Source organism: Idiotropiscis lumnitzeri, chromosome 7 (assembly GCF_059441095.1).
Source record: "Idiotropiscis lumnitzeri isolate Australia: NSW breed Sydney's pygmy pipehorse chromosome 7, RoL_Ilum_1.0, whole genome shotgun sequence".
Classification (NCBI taxonomy): Eukaryota; Metazoa; Chordata; class Actinopteri; order Syngnathiformes; family Syngnathidae; genus Idiotropiscis; species Idiotropiscis lumnitzeri.
Genome location: NC_142397.1, coordinates 9,203,106 through 9,225,503, shown reverse-complemented (window position 1 = coordinate 9,225,503; position 22,398 = coordinate 9,203,106). Strand labels below are relative to the sequence as shown.

General features: G+C 41.8%; 1 protein-coding gene across 1 annotated transcript; it reads left to right on the top strand.

Annotated features, from left to right (window-relative positions):
* Positions 1–113: 113 nt before the first annotated feature.
* Positions 114–17,273, top strand: eml2 (EMAP like 2). The gene is made up of 22 exons (XM_088300994.1): positions 114–906; positions 5,474–5,701; positions 6,505–6,622; positions 6,695–6,799; positions 9,816–9,844; positions 9,958–10,087; positions 10,694–10,843; positions 11,146–11,215; positions 11,486–11,596; positions 11,671–11,766; positions 11,846–11,980; positions 12,696–12,795; positions 12,876–13,030; positions 13,129–13,254; positions 13,557–13,688; positions 13,777–13,844; positions 13,984–14,072; positions 14,144–14,241; positions 14,790–14,877; positions 14,961–15,056; positions 15,375–15,505; positions 16,056–17,273. The coding sequence occupies exons 1-22, from the start codon at positions 807–809 to the stop codon at positions 16,179–16,181; spliced, it is 2,481 nt and encodes an 826-aa protein (XP_088157120.1). The 5' UTR covers positions 114–806; the 3' UTR covers positions 16,182–17,273.
* The last annotated feature ends 5,125 nt before the right edge of the window (positions 17,274–22,398 follow it).

Sequence of the window (22,398 nt, the reverse complement as noted above, 5' to 3'; positions counted from 1 at the left end):
TCAGATTGGTTTTCGCGACACTTCTGCTGTTGGTAATCGTTTCTCTGTCACATGACACGGTTTGCCTCAAATAGTGAACATGAGAAGGCTGGTGTTGCTATGGAAACAGCAGGACCGTGCTGCACGAGGCAGATGGACGCGAGGAATACCCGTCAAGATAACGAAGAGTAACCCAGAACCACAAAACTGCGTGCTTTTCAAATTAAAAAGAAATACGGACGCCAACTCTGAAAATTATTTAAAAAACACATGAACGTTTTAAACCTGCATTGGGATTCCAAACAAAGTTTATGATTTCAAGGCTACGGTGCTGGACGTTCAAATTAAGGGTTCATCCCGGGATTAGTCTTTCAAATTAAGATTCCAGGCCTCGTGTGAGGTTACTAAAGTCAGTTTTCGAGACATGTTGAATATTGGAAATTATAGTTACATGTGCTGATTCTAATTGCAAACAATGGGCTGGATTTGGAATATATTTTCCCACCTGAGTTTTAGAGTAATATTTCAAGTTTTGATTCATGCCACAATCAGAGGATGGAATTTGGACATTGGGGTTTTAATGTTCGTTTTTAAATCGAGTGTATCGCTTAATTCAAGGTTTCGGATATTTCTGCTCTCAATCTTGGGTTAGACTTTCCAAACAAAGTTTAAAAAGTTTTGGTTTAGGATTATTTTACTTTGAAAGGGCCCCAGCCGGAAGTCCGGATCCATGTGTCAGTTTGACTTGGATTCAGTCCCAGACGGCGCCTGCAGGTAAAGGTGACAAGAAAAAGGAAGGAAAGGAGTGGGAAAGGAAGGATTGAAGGATGGACGGACGAAGAGAGTCGGACAAGAGGAAGATGTTGGTGTCTTCGTGCGGTAGCTTGTACGACAGCAACAACCTGCTCATGCAGTACTGCAACAACGGTCAGCACACACAAACACACGCACGCACGCACGCACGAACGCACACACGCTGAAACACAATATACAGCAGTCTATAATTAACACATCTGGCCATATATTTTGAATTTCCCACGTTTAACTTGGCAACAGACGCCCTACCAAATATTGAAAATGTTCATCAGATTCTAAAATGCTGCTTCCCATCTCAGATATCACTGAAATGTTTTGACAATCTATGAATGTCAGTTAATCCGCTCAGTTAAATCGTCGCTGGCTGTATTTGAGCCAACAGTCATTTAATTTTATTTTTACCTTTTCACATAAGGAGTCTTTTTCAAAATGTGTGTCGCAGGCGCCCCAAATTGTGAAGGTTTAGCCAATCACACCAGAGGAAGAAAATATTTTCATAATGTTACATTTAAAGGGTTTGAGCATTAAACGCTTTGTTTTGAACATTACACGACCTTTGTTGTCTTTAATGTTACATTTTTGCTTTTTTTTGTGCTTTTTTTCTATTTAATGTATTCTTTTTAAAAATGACATTCAATGAACATGATTGGTTTGAATGTTACATTTAGGATTTTTTTTTTTGTCTTGATGTTATATACTACGTATGGTCATACTCGTAAGCTAAATGCTAAAAACGGAGCATCTTTTCCACACAATGCCATGGGTTTTGACTTGCACATGTGCAAGTTAAAAAATTGCAATGTATTTTATCAATTTCCGATTGCCGTTTTTCCCATAATGCCACGGGGTATTTGCATGCGCAAGTCATTAGCCCGTGGCATTGTGGGAAAACATGCTGAACGGAAATCATGTACTACAGACATAAAAAGAAATCACAAGAATTATGGATAAACAATGTTTTTTGACTTCATTTTCAAACATATTGGCAGAATGAAGGCCAAATGCTAAAAAAACACTTTTGTTCTCAATACCTTGCAGCATTTAGTATTCAGTATACAAGGTATTTGCAAAAATGTTTAAACGTATTTCAAAGGCTGTTGAAACGTACTTCCAAATAATTTCGAATGCATTTAAATGTGTTTGCCTGTCAAAAATGATTACTCCCCATTGGCTGTGCTGTTTTATGCGTCTGGCATTTAGGGTGTTTCTTACATTTAGGCAATTATTTTGATTTTTTTCTTTTTTTTTTACGTGTTACGTTTAGGGCAGTGTGTAGTGTGGTGAGCACCGGTCACGTCCTTGTCTTCTTCATTTTTTTTCATGTGACATCTGTTCTCGCTGTAATCACAGACCTGCTAGTATGAGGCGAACAGTATGAGATTTTGTCATGTCCAAATAGTCTTGTAGGGTTCATTTGGGGAGAAAGATGATGCCGCAATTACCTCTGCCCTCCTTAAGAGGCACCAATTATAGCCACCTATCCAAACGAACAAGAAGTTTGGACTTTGCCAGTGTGTCAGTAGGTGTGTGTGTGTGTGTGTGAGAGTGTGGATGACGAATGTGTAAATAAATTGTGTGTGTCTGTCTGTCACATTGATCTTGTACTGACGCTTCTGTAAGTGTGTGTGTGTGTGTGTGCGTGTGTTTCTCATTGTTTTTGCCTTGATCCTTGTGTTCGTGCATGTCATTGATCTTATGCTCCCCACAGCATCTCTGTGGTGGCAGGTTCTACTGATGCTCGTGTGTGTCAGGAGGTGGGACGATATGATAGGAGGATGGAAGCATTTAGTGGGTGTGGTCCCAAGGAATGGCCCAGTGAGAGAGAGAGCGGAGGTGGGAGGGGTGTAGGGTGATGGAGGAGCATGAGGGTGTGGTGGGGGCTGGGGGAGGGGTTTGCGCTGAGTGGACGCACCACCTCCCTGTCTGTTGCTCTGCGGACTCTTTGATGGACAGCAGCCAGAAAACTGGCAAGATGGCAGGTAGGCCGGATCAGCTCCACCGTCTTCATCATTATCGTCATCAACATCATGACCATCATCATTTATGTCTTCCTTCCGCTTCCTCGTTTGTGCTTCCTAGCAGTGACCATGTGACCTTCTCTCACCTCACCCTGGTGCAATCTGTGGCGTTGGATGAATAGTGAACAGATATTACGTGCGTGCGTGTGTGTGTGTGTGTGTGTTTCAAGGGAATATTAATCAGATGTTCTCAACCATTATTTGCGGCACGGTTTCATGTACAGTGTACCCTTATTAAGTTTCGTCGATTGCACCCCCATTATGTTTACAATTTTTGAGGTAGGTGTTTATTGCACACAGGTTAATGCCAATTTAGCGTAATGGACCTTCAGCATAACAAAACGTTTTGCTACGACATGCCAGGCAGCACCGAGCTATGCTGGACGAAATGTCGCTGAATTAAGAAACAGAGAAAGTCCCCAAGTACAGTTTTTTTTTTTAAGCGCTCAAACGCACCCAGAGTTGACAAAAATCAAAAGAATCCCCATACTAAACTAGCGGAACATTACTCGATCATTGTCATTACTACTACTTCTTCTGCCTCCATTTTTTCTGTCTTTTGGCAGTTGGCAAATACTTTTGGTGCATTACTACTACCACCACCTTCTGGCCACCAGCGGCTGTGCAATAAAAGTATTTGCCAACCGAGGAAAGCAAAGTCCAACGCAATCAAGAAACAAGGATTTTGGGTGCCCAAGTGTAATTTTAGTATATGCAGGTTCTGTTCCTTAAACCCGTGGGCTACAATCACCCGATGACAAAAATGCTGGCTCGATGACTACATCACGTGCACACAAATGCAATGCACTTACTTTGTTACTTCAGGGATTCTAGAAGTCGTTTGTGGTGACATTTTGCTTGCACCTCTGCTGAAAACAAATTGGTGGTAGGATTGCGAAGTGTGGTCTCTCTGAGGCACGTGCTTGATCTTAGATCCCTGCATTCTATTAGTTCACCACTAGATAAGTACTGAATTCTGTCCCTTTAATATTTTGCAGTGTCATTTTGAATGTGGTAGATATTGAGTAGATGTTATCACATGAGCAGTCGTGGTGTGAAACACTTGGCTCGAGCCAAGAATCTGTTTCAAGGGAAATCTACTCAAAAGTGTTCAACACAATAATATGTTTTAGAAGTCCCCACTGGCCAAAACACGGCATTCTGATTAATATTGCTTTTGTGGAATAAGAGTTAAGAGAAAAATCCACACGTTTTTAGCCATCTCAGGGGCGGCCATTTTGCCACTTTCTGTTGACTGAAAATTACATCACAATTCACGATTCAAGGGTGGATTTTACTGCTTAATTTATATTCCACAAACTCAATATTAATCAGAATGCCGTGTTTTGACTTAAGTCAATGCATATGGAACGGATTGTAAAGAAAACTTTGCGGTTGACTTACCCTTTAAATCCTTTTAAAGTAAGTCATAAAAGCCATTTTGTGCACACAATATTCAAAACAACGATTGTAGCGATTGTGTTGAGGAAGTGAGATGTTTTAAATAGACTGGTTCATTGTTGATCTTGCATACGTTGACCATCTTGATGTGGTTTATGCAAAAGAGGCTTCCGGCTACTTCCTGTCGACATTATGGGTGACGTGATTGAACCGGATGCTCAGAGAGTTTTGAAAATGTGTGTTAAGTGCTCTGCTGTGAAAAGGATGTGTGTCAAATGAGGTTGCATTTTTGAGTATCATCTTTAGAACGTAGATTAAAAATGTATTTTTATTTTGGTCTTGTTAATCTACTGCATAACAAAGAGGATGGTTTAGATTTGGGAAGGCTGAGTTGATGGGTAAATGTAATGTTGTTTAGTACAGTAAATTTTGTAATATTCATAAATTGTTTTATAACTTACTCCACTCTGTTTCTTTCAAGAACAGCAGAGTTGCTTTGTTTTGTCTTTCATCTGAATTATTAAACGCGATCAGGTTCCCTGTCAGTTCTTATTGTTCCTCTAGCCTTTGAGAAAACTTAAAACCTCCCACTCACTCACACAGACATGTCTGTGATGAATAAACCCACAAAATAATTTCAAGAACCTATACCAGAGAAGACACAGGAAGTCTTGACATTTTGGTTTAAAGCATTCAATTTGGCCCTCTGCGTAATTTTCAAACGAATACAGCCCCCGGCAGTTTGATATAGTACCATGAATTTTGGCAGCCACATCTATCGTTCCTAGACCCACAAAAAAGTCTCAAGTACCAATGGCTGAAAAGACACAGGAAGTGTGATGTTATGTTTTGAAGCAGAAATGTTAGTTTCGCTATCCTAAATTTTCAAAATAGTTTAAATTTTTTTTTTAATTTTGGATAAATTGTGCTCTCCGCATTTCTTAAAGAAATCAGCCACCAAAGCTTGTTTGACCTAACAGCAAATATCTTTGTAGGAATGCCTCCCATGAATAAACTCACAAAAAATTCTAATGACCATGCCTGAAAAGACACGCTAAGTAGGCCATTTTCCAGACTTTTCAAAAGAATTTAGACCCCAAGGCTAGTTTTGACCTAACAGCAAAAACCCACACCCAAAGGGAAACAAGAAGTCCACCATTTTGGTTTGAAGGTGCCATTTTTAGGCTGATTTGATCACTTTCCAAGCTTAATGACTTGGCCATAGATTTCCAACTCAAATCCGTGTTCCTCCCTACCAGACGACACAATGTCGGCGGGGAGCAACATGGAAATGGAGGACCGCGTGTCTCACCTTGAGCAGCGTCTTCAGCTGCAGGAGGATGACATCCAGCTCCTGAAGGCAGCTCTGGCCGACGCCCTGCGGCGCCTCGGCTGCTGCGAGGAGCAGAGTGTGGCTTCGCAGCAGGCAGGGGGCACCCATGCCAGCGGGAGGAGGTCGATGCCCGGCACAGCCCCGCCTGCCAAGGGTGAGTACGATGCAGTTCTGTGTTCGGTTAGCTTCTTCGCACATGCCCGTTTTTGGCAGTGAAAATGACTCAAGATCATGCCCCAAAAAAAAGAGTGGCATATTTGGGGTAGTTCGTGTTTCGGGTTGGGTTCAGGAGGGTTAGGGTTAGGATTTGGGGTTAGTTTGAGGTGCGATGGTTAGGGGTTTAAGATTAGGTTCTTTTTTTTTAAATTTAATTTATTTTTGCCTTAATGATTCTCAAAATGTGATAAGAGCCTTTATGTAAAAGAATCACAGAATTAATTACTCAAAAACATTCAAAACATGGAATGCAATACCGTCAATTATATGTTTTGAAATCTAGTACAGTACTTTTTTTCCCCATTTATTTACTATTCAACTTTTACTGTATTTTTATTCTAAGTACACCTCAGTTGTATTTCACTTTCAAGCAGTGGCTGCTGGTCACTAAAGGATGTTCAGCCGCTGCACCTGTGACTGTGGTCACTACATTACTTTCCCTAAATAAAGGAAATTAGGTAAATAATATAAGTAAATGTCAATATTTTGTAACACTGAGTTGAGAAATTTATCTCTGTTTTATGATTTGGCGTGCATTTCTAGTTAGGACGACACAAATCTTTGCAGATTGAGTTTCATTAAAAGTTTGAAATGCGCTGTTGCTCCTCTTTAATCCAGTAGATAGGACCAAGGTGGGGCACCATGTTTCAGGGGCCTGAGCAGTGTAATTGTGTTACTGTCACAGTGTAATATGATTTGCAAAGTGCATTTAAGTCCAATTTTTGTGTCATCTGTGTTCAGTTCGTCAGTTACTTCAGACTCTTCCTTCCAAGCCGATGAGCAACGGATATGTGCAGCACAAACGCCTTCTCTCATCACCGTCGTCGCCCAAGAAGGATGTGCTGCACTCAATCAAGAGGTAGATTATGTACATATGTGAGTATACAGATACTTTTAGATAAAAGATTTATATTATGTGATGCCTGTCCAGGAAGAGCATGTCGACAGAGCGCCTCACGCTGGTCAGGAGGGAAGCGGCAGCGGCCGAAAGTCGTAGTCGAACAACTTCATCCAGCAGCTCCTCAGGCGGGAAAAGGTAAACGCTTGTTGACTTTTATCACACGCTACCCTTACAAACTAGCATTTTAAAACAACTGAATGTATGTTTTTTTTATAATCAATACTTCCGGGGGATATTTTACTGACAATGTTTTAAGTAACTTTTAAAAATTCTTGATGTGTCATAAAAAGCATTGATGATAATGGAAACACGTGAGGGAAGGGGGGGACTAATACCGTAAATTGTCATTTTTAAATTGTATTATTTACAATAAATTTAGGTTTAATTGAAAACCGAATTATGATCAAATAAATCAAATTTAACAATAACCATATCGATGGTTGTTCGTTTTTGTCTGCCCCGTGATTGGCTGGCAACCAGTTCAGGGTGTACCCCGCCTACTGCCCGAAGACAGCTGACGCGACTCTTGTGAGGAGAATCGGAAGAGAAAATGGATGGATGGATCATAAGTGTATCATAAAATTATTACAAAATGTCAACTGTATTTATTTAAGTTGTCATAATATAATAATAATAGTAATTTACTCCCATTGGATATACCATTAATTTAATTGCAATTAACCGATTATTTAATCAAATAAAAAAACTTACATGTTAAAATGTTAATATTTTATTTAATGATTTAAAATAACCCTCTTTCATCCCTCTATTTTCTTTTGTAAACCAATGTTGGGTTGTGGGGGAAGCAGTTTTAGCAGGGAAGGCTCGACTTTATAACTTAATTAACCATTTATTTCCTGTCATAAAGAGATAAAGTTAATCAATACAGAGAGTGAGAGAGCTGGAGAGGAGTGGTGAGAGAGAAACTGCAGCATGACTTAATGGTGTTCTTCTATGGTCAGCCCACATGTCCCAGGTTTAGCGAACGCAGCACGCGTTCACATTTTGGATTGGAAGCTCAGTGATAATTCAACATTATTCATTTGAGTGCTTGTAGCTTGCTTACATAGCTACATGAGATGTTCAAAATATTAGGAACATCCTCCAATACGATGCATTTGTACGTTTCTAACAATAATTAATCCTATTGTCGCATGAAAAGTGAACATGATGAGATGGTGCAGTGGTCCGGGTAGCAGCCGCTAATGGCATCATATTTCTCATTGGAAACAGGGGAGAGGGGCGGGTTGCTGAGTTCAGGAAGTGACTGCTGATTGGCTGAGAATTGAGAATGAGTTGGCAGGCTGAAGGAAGAAGGGAAGTGAAAAAGTGTTGCTGAGCACCAGACATACACACGCACGCACGCACCCACTCAGCAACGGTCGGAGTTTGTTGTAACAGACGCGAGCAGACATGAAGAAATCAAGCAGGTATACTTTTTTTTAAAAAAAAAAACCTCAATTCAATGTTATAATCAATCAATTGCATCGTTGTGCAGCTTATCAAGGTTATGTCGCGTTTTTAACGTGGGATGTTGCAAGTGTTGCGTTCCAGTCCCTCTCGGTCTTATTGTGTTTTTTATGGTTGTCGAGTGTAATTTGAACTTTTATTTATTGAGCCTGGGGCGGGGGGGGGGAGCAACGCCCACGCGCACACACACAAACACGCTCACGCACACACGCACACGCGCGCATACATTTGAGAAGTGTTCGTGTTGCAAAGTTGTCTCACAAGTTGTGTTGTAGTCAGTAGAAGCCGTGTGTGTGTGTGTGTGTGTGTGTGTGGGTGTGTGTGTGTGTGTGTGTGTGCTCACGCTCGTACATCAGTCTGTCTGTGTGCGTGTTTGCATTATTGGTGGCTTTAATTATTCACTGGAGCAAATGCTGCAAGGCGTCCGTCTGGACACACTAGGATGGATTATGTAGCGTCCAAGTGTTCCTCGCATATATTGTTTGGTTATAATTTATACAGCAGAAAATTATGTGTTATGCAGCTTTATTGATTATGTGCACAGTCCTCCTTGCATGTATTGCATATATTATTTTCGTTTTGTATTTAATCGTCTGCAAATAGTTTTACTGCAGTGTTTTGTCATTTCAATATGATGATTACCTCACTCACTCACTCACTCACTCACTCGCTCGCTCGCTCACTCACTCACTCACTCACAAACAGTATCCAATGGAGTGCACTGTGTGGTCTTTTTTTCGAGTCCATTAGAAGCAAAGTAACAACGCATTAATATTCCCACATAGCTGACAAGGAAAAACATCAAGTCAATCACACCCTTCAAATCTGAATTTCATCAACGCTGAAAGTTAACTTCATACGCATACAAGAACTGGTTCAACCCAGAGTGAAAAGGAACATCAATAAACAATGCAGGGCACACAACTTTAATCAATTTAATCTGTTTAGTGCAAACTCAACACAAACGTCGGTCTGTGTGTGTGTGTGTGTGTTTGGACATGTTGATTATTCCTAATGTGTGTGTGTGTGCTTTTGCGTGTTTCTTTGCGTGTGGTCAATGTGTGCGTGTCTGTTTGGAAATTTTGATTTGCATGTGTGCGTGCATGCATTCATTAGCGCATACATGCTTCGGTATCTATTCACCGATTTGGAATTGGAATTGAAGCGCAAACACGCTCATCAGTCGGCAACCTCTGATTGGTTGTGAAAAGTGCTGGTCAAGTTGGTGCTAGTGCTGGTCCCGCCCATTTGGATGGGCTCTGGTCTAGTACCCAGCATGCACTACTCTCATTAACGTCTCACCTCGTTGGCTCGGACTGGGAGCCACGCACACACACATTATTAGAGACAAAACAAGTCTTTGTGTGTTTGATGTGTTCCTCAGTCTTTTTTTTTTTGTTTTGCTCTTTTCCTGGCAAGTCGGCATTACCATTGAAAGCGCCGGGAAAAAGTCAAACACTTTCATTCCAACCCTGACACGGAACAGAAAAACACGGCAATCAGTGTCACTGAATATGAGGCTTATATGCCAAAGGCTAAAATAAACATTTGGTCACCATGTTTTAGGCTAACAAGCTAAACTACATCTTGGACTAATACACTCATGGCTAACATGCTAAAACAGCATGTTTGGCTAACATGCTAAACGCTAACATGCTTTTTTTGTTTTTCCCTATCCCAGTAAATCCAAAGAATGCACATATAATGCAGGTAAGAGGCCTTGCTTTGTGTTACAGTATGTATTTCATAGTGTTATTAAAGCAAGATTATATTTTAAAATTTTCATCTCTCTCTTTGTCCTCCCCCCTTCCTTCCTACATCAGAGGATGGTTACGTGAGGATGTTCCTGCGTGGCCGTCCTGTCACCATGCATGTGCCCGACCAGTTGAGAGAAAGCTTCAGCTTGGACCAAAAGGGGGCATTACCAGACCACAAGCTCAAGCTGGAGTGGGTGTATCCTTCAATGGACATCCTAACCTATATACACGTTCATAGCCTACGTCACGATGATGTCATGGTGTCTGCTGCAGGCAAATGAAACTTATTATCATTATTATTCATTATTTTGTGGGGGACTGTCTTTAAACAAGCACGCAAGTTGTTTTTGCCTCCAGCTAAGCCACACGCCATCATTGATGTCACATCATTTACAAATTGTGACGTGGCCTATGCTAGGCTATCCACATAACTTACCACTTCATCCCAATACCCTAACTTGCTTAATGATGCGGGGGCGTAAATGGATGAAATCATACACACTGTTCTAATTCTGCAATTTTAGTTTGCTTGTAACCTGCGCTTTCGAACACTATGTGCACTTCTTGTACGCATACACTTCAATGAAGACCTTATAGTGTAGTTTGAGTACTGGGATTGGGCCTTAAAGTGGAGTACATGAATACCCCATAGCAGCTAGCAAAAAAACTTCTCACCTAGATGCTATGCTAAGCTATTTTAGGGCTATCTACGTAACTAATAATTTAGGAGCGGAGTGGTTGTACCTCCTACAATACTACTATGCTATGCTAGTGTTAATTTTCCATGACGGCGCAACTACAGCTACGGCTACCGCGGGCGGGACTGCCGCTCCAATTTGTACCTTCTTCCCACCGGAGAGATCGTCTATTTCAACGCCTCTGTGGTGGTCCTGTACAACACCGATGAACAGCAGCAGAGACACTACCTGGGACACAACGACGATGTCAAGTGGTGAGATGCTAAACTACAAGTTTGTCTCACATTCTAACCTGACAAGATAGAAACTAAACTACACGTTTTGTTTAACCTGAATATGCTATAAATGCATATTTGGCTAGCATGCCAGAGGCCAAAACAAACTAACTAACATGCTAGAAGCTAACATGATATACAATATGTTGCGCTAACCTGTTCGAGGCTTAATTACTCATTTAGCGTATAATGAACCATAAAATGCTACTCAAACATTTTTGGCTAACATGCTAGAGGCTAAACGGTACAGTAAGTTAACATGAAAACCGTTGTCTTTCCAGCTTGAGTGTGCATCCTGACATGGTTACCATAGCAACAGGACAAGTGGCGGGAAATACTAAAGATGGAAAGGTACTTGGCAAACGAACGTGTTAAAATTGATACCACGCTAACATGGTAGATGCTAAATTGCACTAGTGGATAACATGCCATGGCAAAAGTGTCAGGTTGAAGGCTACTATCATGCATGTTGGAGACGTTTCTTCCCACCAAACACACTTTAGCCTACCATGCCTACCATGCTGCACAAACAGGACATGGTGACAAAATGCTGGTCACGAATATGGTAAATTGACCGTTCAGCTAAAATGTTAAAGGCTAACATACACAATTTGTGTTCAGCTGCTAGCACCTCACGTCCGTGTGTGGGACTCAGTGAGCCTCAACACGCTTCATGTGCTGGGGTCTGGTGTATTTGACCGAGCCGTCACCTGCGTGTCCTTCTCCAAGTCTGTAAGTAGCGCTACTTTGTATTCGACTTCCCTTTGGTCACAAGTTCCGAAGTGTGATGTATCATGACGATTCAGAACGGCGGCAGCTTCCTGTGTGCTGTCGATGATGCCAACGACCACATCCTGTCGGTGTGGAACTGGCAGAAGGAGAAGCAACTGGCCGACGTCAAGGTTAGTGTCTAATCGTCCATCTTGATATTGTTTTTTTTTTTTTCCCCGGAATGCTGACTGGGTTCTGATGTCTTCACAGTGCTCTAACGACTCAGTGCTGGCAGCTGTCTTCCACCCGATGGACGCTAACCTGATTGTCACCTGTGGCAAGTCGCACATCAACTTCTGGAGCCTGGAGGGAAACACGCTGGCCAAGAAACAAGGTCTCTTTGAGGTAACATTGCTGTTGTTTTTATTGCAGCAAATAATATATGATATCATATTTATTTTTGGCATTTATTTTAAAAAGAAGTGAAATGTTGCTGGTACTGTGTGTATTCAGCTTTGAGGTACTCCATGTATGTTTTGTTTTTTTTTGTCATCGATTCGTCATGTTTTGAATTCTTTCAGTTGACAGTAGAAGATGAAAACTGATGGAAAAAAAAAATAAATAAAACAAATTTAAAACGTGGAATATGAAGAATCAAAGTGGCTTCAGCGACAGAGTTGACCCTTTATATATTTATCTGAATTATTGTTGTATTGCACTGGAGAGGGGAGCTCTCTAATCTCGTTGCACACTTGAGTACAATGACAATAAAGGGATTTCTGATTCTGATTAAGGAACACTGCAGGACTTACTCAGTTTTTTTTTTCTTATTCTAGATCTTATCAGTACAATGGCAAGTTGTTTGTCAATTAATTTTTGGCTTTTAATGTGAATTGAAAATGAAAGTGGTTTGAGCTTTCAGCTGTGTAGTAAGTTGTTTTGATGTAGTCTACTTAATGACTTAAAATTCAAGATGAATGGTAAAAATGTCAAGTACTGAGCCTTGTCGTACTCCTCATGTATTAGCTCACTTATATTTTTCTCATTTTAGCTGTGGTCAGCTTGAATAAAAAGTGAATACTAAAATAATATGTATTTATATAAATGCTTTTCAATACAGAAACATGAGAAACCCAAGTATGTGTTATGCGTGGCGTTTGCCGAGAACGGAGATGCCATCACCGGAGACTCCAGTGGAAACATCTCCGTTTGGGCCAAAGGTACACCACAATATATATCCATGCAGCACGTGTACTATCTTGAGCAAAGTGTCATCAGTTCCATTGTGATGGACAAACAGGCGGTAATCGCATCAGCCAGGTGTTACCGGGGGCCCATGAGGGCGGCATCTTCTCCATCTGTGTCCTAAAAGATGGCACCATGGTGTCTGGAGGAGGAAAGGACCGCAAAGTGGCGCTGTGGGACCGCGAATACCGCAAGCAGGTGGACATGGAGGTTAGCATGAGTTTAAGATTACAGTGGCAAGCCCCGTTTATCACTTGATTCATTCTATATAGCGGTGGTTTGAATCATGAACTGTGTTACTCTGTCAGGTGGGTGACACGTTCGGTCCAGTTCGGGCCATCGCAGAAGGCAAGGGGGGTGAACTCTTCATCGGAACCACCAAGAACGCCATCCTGAGAGCAGCCTTCCCTGACACACTGACACCTATCGTACAGGTAAAGCCATCCTTAACATCATGACAATAGAAAATGCTAACAAGTTAAACTGTATATTTTGACAAAATGCCAATCTATGTGGTGAACTTGCTAAATGCTAAAAAGATAATTTGGCTAGCATGGTTGTAGCTAACCTGCTAAACTGACTATTTGACAGCTAACATGCTAACTACCTTTTTGGCTAAATGGCACAATTGGCTAAAATGCTAGCAGCTAACATGCCACTTGTTTACTGATTTGCTGACCTGGGGATGTATTTACAGTGCCGCTAAATATTGTGTTGTTGTGTGTTCTGCGTGCAGGGTCACACGGACGAGCTTTGGGGTCTGGCTGCGCATTCACGTCTGGATCAGTTTGTCACCTGTTGTCAGGATAAACAAGTACACCTGTGGGATACCAACTCCCACCAGCCCATCTGGAGCAAGAGCATTGAGGTCATTAAAAAAAAGTTTATACTATTAAAAAGGGGTATTAAAAATGTCTCCTTGACTTCACAAAGTAGTTATTTTTTGTTGCTCGCAGGATCCTGGAAGATGTGCAAATTTTCATCCAAACGGAGAAGTTCTCGCCGTCGGCACAATGACTGGAAGGTATGCAAACTTAACATATGTTAACAAGCATAAGGCACACTTTAAAGTTTTAAATTAATTAGTGGTCATGTTAAATAGTTAAAAAAAAAAGTAGTATTATTTGTGTGTTTCCTTGTGTGCATGTGTGTGTGTTTTTCAGATGGCTAGTGTTGGACACAGACACTCGTGACCTTGTTTCTGTGCACACAGACGGCAATGAGATCATCTCCAATGTCAAATATTCTCCAGGTGAGACACCAACAAAACTTTGTGATTGTTAGCTTTTGATGCTAACCACAATGTCTGTGGGCGTGTGTCAGACGGCAACTTCCTGGCGGTGTCTTCCCACGACAACTTCATTTACATCTACGCCGTGATGGAGAACGGACGCAAGTACAGCCGCATGGGAAAATGTACTGTGAGTATAAAAAAAAAAAAAATCTGCCTAGCAACAATGAACAAATGCAATATTTGATCAGGAAATACTTTTTTTTTTCTTTGGAATTTGTTTTTTACTGGTTTCAGAGACACAAAATTCATAGAAAAAACATTATGTGAGGAAATCTGTGTTCTGCACCGTGGAGCCTTGTTATGAAAGCTCCTTTTTACGTCAAATTTGAGTTCCATACAAATTTTTTGCATAAAAATGACCTCTTTATGTACTATTTTCGATATACGAATGATCTTGTCGTGGACGAGCAAATGGATCTATGTTGTAATTCTGCTCGTGCTGTCTAACCATCAGTGGCAACCTCCATAACGCATTGCTGTGTTCTGAAAACTAATTCTTTCAAAACCGTTATGACCTTTTTTGTAGGGTCTTGCAGGGACAAATTCAACTTAACAAGTAGAAAATACGTCACGTGACCAGGAAATACTTTTGTCAAAAGTGTTAATAGCTTTTTAACCGGTTTGCTTATTGTGATGATTATTTTTATGATTTGTTTGAACGAACGTGTTCCTCAGGGTCACTCCAGCTTCGTGACACATGTGGATTGGTCCAGTGACAGCCGCTACCTGGTCACCAACTCAGGCGACTATGAGATCCTCTTCTGTGCGTTGTCTCCTCCTCCACCACTTCCAATGTTTGTGTATTGTGTGTACGTGAATACACACTCAAAGTGTTGCATGTTTCAGGGGAGGCGCCCAGCGGCAAACACGTGACCAACATGGACACCGTGCGAAACCTCACGTGGGCCACGTCCACCTGCACTCTGAGCTTCAACACCTTTGGCAAGTTAGACCATGTTGTATTCACAATTATCGATATCCAGTTGACCCGAGTCGATTGCGACTTTCAGATTTGTAGTCCCGCCGATATTTTTTTTGTACAGTTAACAGCCTTATTTCAGTCTCATTTAGATCTTGCTGTAGTTTTACTCTTGACCACTAGGTGGCAGCGCGCTTAATTAGTTTGAGGCTGAAAATTTGAAAGATTGAAACAGTAAGTACTTCAACACAGCCTAGTTTTTTGTTGAAAATAATTGAATGTTACTTGCTGTCCTCCAAAATCTGGATTCCGCTTACAATTTTCCATATTGTGTTTTTCAGGAATTTGGCCAGATGGCGCGGATGGCACAGACATCAACGGTGTGTGCCGGTCACACCACGACTCCCTACTGGCGTCGGCTGACGACTTTGGCAAAGTGCACTTGCTCTCGTACCCGTGCTCTCAGCCCAGGGTCAGTTGCCCCCTCTCCATAATTTTCCATGCTAACTTGATGATACGCTGACATCCTTGCCGATTCTCAGTCATCCAGTTTTTGGTAATTTGACAAAGTTGAACTGAGGCAATCAGACTTTTCTTGGTTGTTGACGATGTTTCAGCTTTAATCCAAAAGGCATCTTCAGTTTGAAATTTTAGGTGTGGTCCTGTTATGCACTTCAAACATTGATTTCAACCATGGTTTCAATATTGTACGGTAGTTATATGAAAAGCTGCAAAATCCGTTGAAAACGATTAAAATGCAGATTAGTGAGGTCTTGGGGAAAATATGTACAACATAGCGAGGGGTACAGTAACCTCTACATTGATGAGACCAAGCAACCCCTACACATGCTACATAGAAGAGCAGTTTCTCCGGGTCCAGAGTCAGCAGTTAATTTGCATTTCAAAAAGAAGGCACCTTCCTTCAAACATCAACCAAGAAGAGACAGACCAGTTGCCTGCGTTCAACTTTTGCCAAGTGCTAAGCTCACCTTTGAAGCCTTGCTATAAATGGCATCTTCCAGGCACCGGGCCACGAGTATGGTGGCCACAGCAGTCATGTGACCAGTGTGGCATTCCTGCACGATGACAGCCGCCTCATTTCCACCGGAGGAAAGGACGCAAGCATCCTTCAGTGGTTGGTCGCTTAAATAATGTCTGTTCAGTGGCCTCCTGTCCACTGGGGGGCATCGCTCTTTTCTTTCCTTACGTGCCTGCACGTTAACACGCATACGCTGGATGAAATGAATGTTTACTACAGTGCATTAACTTGTGTTTAGTGTTTAATAGAGCTTCAGGATGTGAAAAGTAACCAAAAAAGACAGCATTAGCGCGCTGTGCCTGGATGACGTATATTAAGTGTAAGATCCAAATGTGGACTTTGTTTCTTTGTCACTATGAGGAGATGAAGATATGTGATTGCTGGTTGTGCTGGGCTCCATTTGACACATTGTAGATGCTAATGTTGTGCTTAAAGCTGGACCTCGCAGATGTCACACACAAAATTTTGAATGTAAACAACACAAACAGCGTCATGTCCCTTTAAGATTGGCCCGGCTGCCTCGTCTCCACGGAGATATGCTTCTTCTCTTCTCCTTCCCCTCTTCTTTCCTTTCCCTCCTCGTCTTTCCACTCCTTTTCCTGCATATCCCTGTTTTCCATTTCCTCCATTTTCCTTGAGGAGAATGTGGGGATGGAGGAGGATAAGAAGTGGAAGCGGAGGAGAAAGATCAAGAGGTCAAGGAGGAGATGGAAGAGGAGGTGAAGGGTGAGGATGAGAGAAGACGGAAGAGGAAGACCTTTCCTCCTCCATCCGTTCTCCTTCACCCTCTTTTTCCTTCTTCTCCCGCACCACCTTCTCTTCCTCCCGCTCCTCCTCTTCTTTCTCCTCCTTTCCCCCCCTTCTCCTTCAGGTCCAATGATGATTGTCTAGATGTCACAACCTGCTGTAATGCTGTTCATATAAGTAAGTGCAAAATGTGCACCAGGTGGCGCTACAGTGCAACAAGTGCTTGAGCTAGTTGCTTCTAAAGTGGTCAATAGATTTAATATATGCACTATATACAAATGATAAATATTCATTTACGTGTATTGCAGTGTACCCGAGTGGCCGTGCTATTTTAATATTGAAGTGTATAATATATTCATGGAACATGTCTGATGTGGGCGTGTCAAACGTAGTGATTGACTGACTCTTAACTGTGTGTTTGGCCTTCTTATTTAATAAAATTTTTAGCCAATTATGACATTTGTTCTGTGTTTTTGTCTTCTCGTCAACAAAATCAAAACTAAAAAAAATAATTATTGAAAGAGGTATTTATATTTTTCCTTGCTTCCAAAACCTGTGATGCTGTTTACTCCTTTGTAATATTGTTACAATAAGTGCAATTTAGCTTCTTTCACTTTTTTTTTTGGAGTGGATACAAAAAAATTCAAAATGTCAAAGACCTTGTCAACTGTGTATTGACTTTTGATAAGCTACGTACATTTTTTTCTGACTGAAGTGCAAATATCTTGCAGTTAGTGTCTGTAACACTAGAGGGCGACAGAGCCTTTTCAGCATTGACATGCGAAAGGGGGTGTCAAGAGAGTTAAAACGGCTAGCAAGATTTGATTGTAGCCTCAATTAGCTTATTTCTGACCATAGGCCCTCACTGATGTGTGCATGCATGATTCTCAAATATGGCCGTTCATAATGGAATTAGATTTATAAAAGCGCATACTCATGATGAATAATGACTGAAAAAGCATATCCAACTTCAACAAAATAACAGCACTTGCAAACGCGCCGATGTTCATCACAACTTCATTGGTAGCGTGATTTATTTGTAAAGGAGTGTTTCTTTAACACATTAATCTTAAGTTTTATTTTTTGGAATGTATGAAATTAAATATCTACAGTGGTAAACTTAGATGTCAAGCATAAATGTTACTAATTCTCTGTCGCTTCTGAATTTTCTCAGCTGCCTGAGGTCACTTGGCTCTGGACAATTGCGTGTTTAGAAAACTTCTGACGTCCTGTAAGTGTCCCATTACTTTTGTTCATTGTGTGTTTATGCAAATGGTTTTCTCAGGATGACAACAAGAGGTCGTGGGAACAGCAAATGTTCTGAAACATTTAATTTCATTTAATTTGAATATGGCAATTGCCCGAGGCTCAGACAATATTTTTTACGCACGCAAACACACACACCTACACACACACATATTGGCTACATGTGTTTAGGTCGACGCTGTTTGCTTAGCAATCAAATTCAAATCGACATGGCAATCAATTCAATTTTGTATTAGATTACAATTTTCAAATACTTTAATTCTTTCCATTGGCGTTATCTTGTACAGCTGTGCGGTATATCCAAAATGTCATATCTCGATATTTTTGCCCAATACAATCCATCTTTATTTGTATAGCTCTTTCACAAGAGCGGATTGAGTGTTGTATTTGCATGAGCGTGTTCACTGCATCATGCATGTTGTTCTGTACCAATTTGTCCATGCACGACCATAATGATTAAGAATTTACAATATAGATGGACGTGTTATGTGGCTTGAAAAAAACAATTAACCATTCTCACCCCTTGCACACGACGATGGTTGTGTATGCATTGTATGGCAAATTGCAGATTGCCGGGATCACGTTTTGAGGCTTCCCATACAATATGTTGCATCATATGACTATTTTTAGTCCACAAAAAGATAGTGGCAGTCAAGGAAGACGCGCGTTGTTACGGAAATAGGATGTGGGCGATAATCATGTGTTCATTCAATAAGGTGCTTGGAGCTCTTCGGATTACCCAAAATGCATTGCCGCACATATTTATCGTGAAGCCTGCTAACGTGGCGTCATTTGCCGTTGGTCATATCTTATGCATGTCATTGATGCTTGTAATAGTCGGGGAGAGAAAAGGCTTCTTTAGCCTTCTGAAAATCATTACAAGCCAGGGTTTGGACACCCACTCAAAAGAAAAACGATTGACGAATTAAATTGTCCGCCTCGTTTTCACCGCGAGCTGTTGTCATGGTTACAAGGCACACGCATCGACAAATATATATTATTTTCCAGGGAGGGTTGGACTCCGCCAAGGCTGCCCTTTGTCACCGATTCTGTTCATAACTTTTATGGGCAGAATTTCCAGGCGTGGCCGAGGCGTTGCTTTTTGCAGATGTGCTACTGTTGACTTCTTCAAGTCATGATCTCCAACTTTCACTGGAGCGGATCGCAGCAGAGTGCGAAGTGGTTGGGTGGAAATCAGCTCCTCCAAATCTGAAACCGTGCTTCTCAGTCGGAAAAGGGTGGAGTGCCCTCTCCAGGTCGGGGAGGAGATCCTGCCCCAAGTGGAGGAGTTTAAGTATCTTGGGGTCTTGTTCACGAGCGAGGGTGGGATGGAGATGAGATCGAAAAGTGGATCGGTGCAGCGTCTGCTGTGACGCAGTATCGGTCTGTCGTGGTGAAGAATCGATATACGTTCCTACTCTCACCTATGGTCACGAGCTGTGAGTCGTGACCGAAAGAACAAGATTCTCTGATACAAGCGGCTGAAATGAGTTTCGTCCTCGGGGTGTCTGGGCTCTCGCTTGGCATCTTTCGACGACATTTTACTTGTTGCGCTGATGTGAACTAGTGCAGTTTCAAAAGATAGTTGTCTTCATAGTGTGCCGAAGTTGTGTTACTCGTGTGAAGAATGCGCTTTGAATGACTTCATTGTTTTGTAGTTGACACTCACATGATGATAGTCAGCCACCAAATAAGATTTCACTCTCCCTATCGGGCTGTGTGAAAGTGTACCCATTGACACTAACATCCTGTCCATGTAAAAAGCAAACGTCGGATAAATGCCGGATTGTCCGTTTGAGCACTGATGTGGCTACCGAGCGGAAGCTTTGTGTGCATGAGAAGGCAAATTCAAGGACTAGTCGGGCAGCATTTCTGTGTCAAAATGCCCACGGTCACGATGGTATCTCATTCTGCACGAAAAGCAAAGGTGTCATCATGTGTAGACCAGTTGAATGCGAAGGCCAAGAAGAACTTGTTCAACTTGAAGCCACATTCCTGCGCATCGCTTTCATTAAAAGGCGGCTTTAATTGTTTATGTCGGCACCGTCTGAAGAAGATGGCCACGTGTGCATGTTGTGTGTGTGACTTCACGTGTGCAAGTGTGACTGTCTGCTTGCAGGTGTGAGTGTGCCAGTGTACGTGCATGCATCCGTGTGTGCGAGTGGGGGTGTGTTTGTGTGTGTGTTGTTTATGCATGACCGTAACAACAATGTGTGTGTCTTCACGTGCGTATGTGAGCGTATCTTTGTGTGCATGTCGTGTGTGTGTGTGCATGCATGCAAGTGATTTTGTATGTGCAGTGCATGCATGAATGTGTGCATTTGTTTGTCTGTAGTGTGTTTGTGTGTGTGTGCTTGTGTGACTGACTCTGTGTGGGTGTTAGCGAGCTAGTGTAGTGGCATGCAATTATGTGTGTGTGAGAGACCGTGACGGCGTATATGTGCGTGTTCACGTGTCTGTGCGTGCGTGAGTTTAGTGCATGTGCATGCTTACTCGTATTATTGTATATTTGCGTGTGTATATAGGTGTTTGTGTGTGTAGCGTGTGCACGTGTGTGTACTTGTTTGTGTGTTTGCATGTAGTCGTGTGCTTGTGTGACTGACTGTGTGTGGGTGTGAGCGTACTAGTGTAGATGCATGCAACGGCATGCGTGTGCGCGCGTCTGTGTGAAACCGTAACGGAGTGTATAAGTCTTTACGTGCACGTGTGTCTGTGCGCGTGCATGCTTACTCGTACTTTCGTTTGTTAGTGTGCGTATACTATATGTTTATGCGCACGAGTGCTTGAACGTGTAGTTGTTTGTGTGTCTGCATGTACGCGTATGCACGTGCGACTGATTGTGTTAATGTGAGCCCGTGATTAGTACGTGCGTCTTTGTGTATCCACGAGCGTGTGCATGGGTGTGTACGTGCTTATCTGTCGTGTGCATGCGGCGTGAGTGTGCGTGCATTGTTGTGCTTTCCAATATGTGTGTGTGTACGTGTGCTTGTTTTTGTGTGTGTATGAGCCCATGTATAGAATGAGGAGAATGTAAAGGAGGTTGCACATGCCGGCCGAGCTCTTAACAGGAAGTAATGTCGTGTTGCAGCTGTTCGACGCCTCCTCCCTCATTCACTCATTCTCGTTCTCATCCTCTCCCCCCTCCCTCGTTTTCTCTCTCTCTCTCTCTCTCTCTCTCTCTCTCTCTCGCTCTTTCTCTCTCTCGTCGCAGTGTGCAGGCGGTCCCCACTCAACTCACATTGGCTTTTGTGCATGTTACTCTTCATTGTTTTCACTTTTACCTGCGGCAAATAATAGTTTGACTTTTTTTTTTTCTAAGTCTGTGTTGGATTGTAACTGCTTGTTTTTTTTAGTTGCTGTTTGTTTGGGACCGGACAAACACGTGAACGTGAGTACAAACTTAGTTTACCTATCTATCTTGTCTATCCATCCTTCCACTTATCTGGCCATCCATACCGTGCCATTGACTAATGTGGCTGTTATTCACATTGCTATTCTTTAATTTGCACTTTACCATTCTCATAAATATTATTTATTGATCCAATACCATTGCGAAATACATAAAATATACCGTATATTTCTGTTCTTATAATTGCTAAGGACTTTGTTGTAATAGCTATAAATGTTAATGCGGTTTCTAACGTGATTGTTGGTGGCAAGTGTGTTTTTAATTATTTTAATCAATGGACTCATGGCACAAAAGTTGTGTGTTGAGTCTTGGATTGGCGTTGTCACGTTAAGATGCAAATCCTCCTCATCTGGACCGCTTATGTGTGTTGAAAAGCAAACCTGTCCACACAACAAACACAAAATAGTTTGTTGCCAGTGCCGGGGGCCGACAACTATGAGTAGAAACAAGCTGGACCGCAAACTGGACGACACTCCACGGTACCACTGAAAGCTTGGCTTGCTCAGTGCAACGCAGACGCGAAACAGAAACTGCCTGACAATCAAATCAAAGCAAAACTTTCAAGCATTGATACTTAATAAGCCGCTTCTAACAAGTGCTTCACATGTGTGGTGGGCTTTAAACAAATGTTAAGGTTTCATATTTTTTATATTTAAAAAAAATCAGCATGTGTTAATATTGTCAAATGATCACTTCTACAAAATTCCTAGGTATTCACAATATCTCACCATTGGTGGTGGAGCTACCTTCCGAATGGGGCATATTATATATAGTCCGTATTATGTAGTCCAGCAAATTGAGCGGAAGACAATGCCAAGCGTGTGTGCATGTCTGCTAATCCCAATTGTGTCTCGACGTTCCCAGCAATCAACAATGCTTGCTCAGTTCCTCCTCCAGAATTCCT

Coding starts and splice junctions, on each gene's coding strand:
- eml2 (XM_088300994.1), top strand. CDS start 807: ATGGACGGACGAAGAGAGTCGGACAAGAGGAAGATGTTGGTGTCTTCG. Junction 6,623..6,694: donor GTGCTGCACTCAATCAAGAG/GTAGATTATGTA, acceptor ATGCCTGTCCAG/GAAGAGCATGTCGACAGAGC. Junction 13,689..13,776: donor TCTGGAGCAAGAGCATTGAG/GTCATTAAAAAA, acceptor TGTTGCTCGCAG/GATCCTGGAAGATGTGCAAA.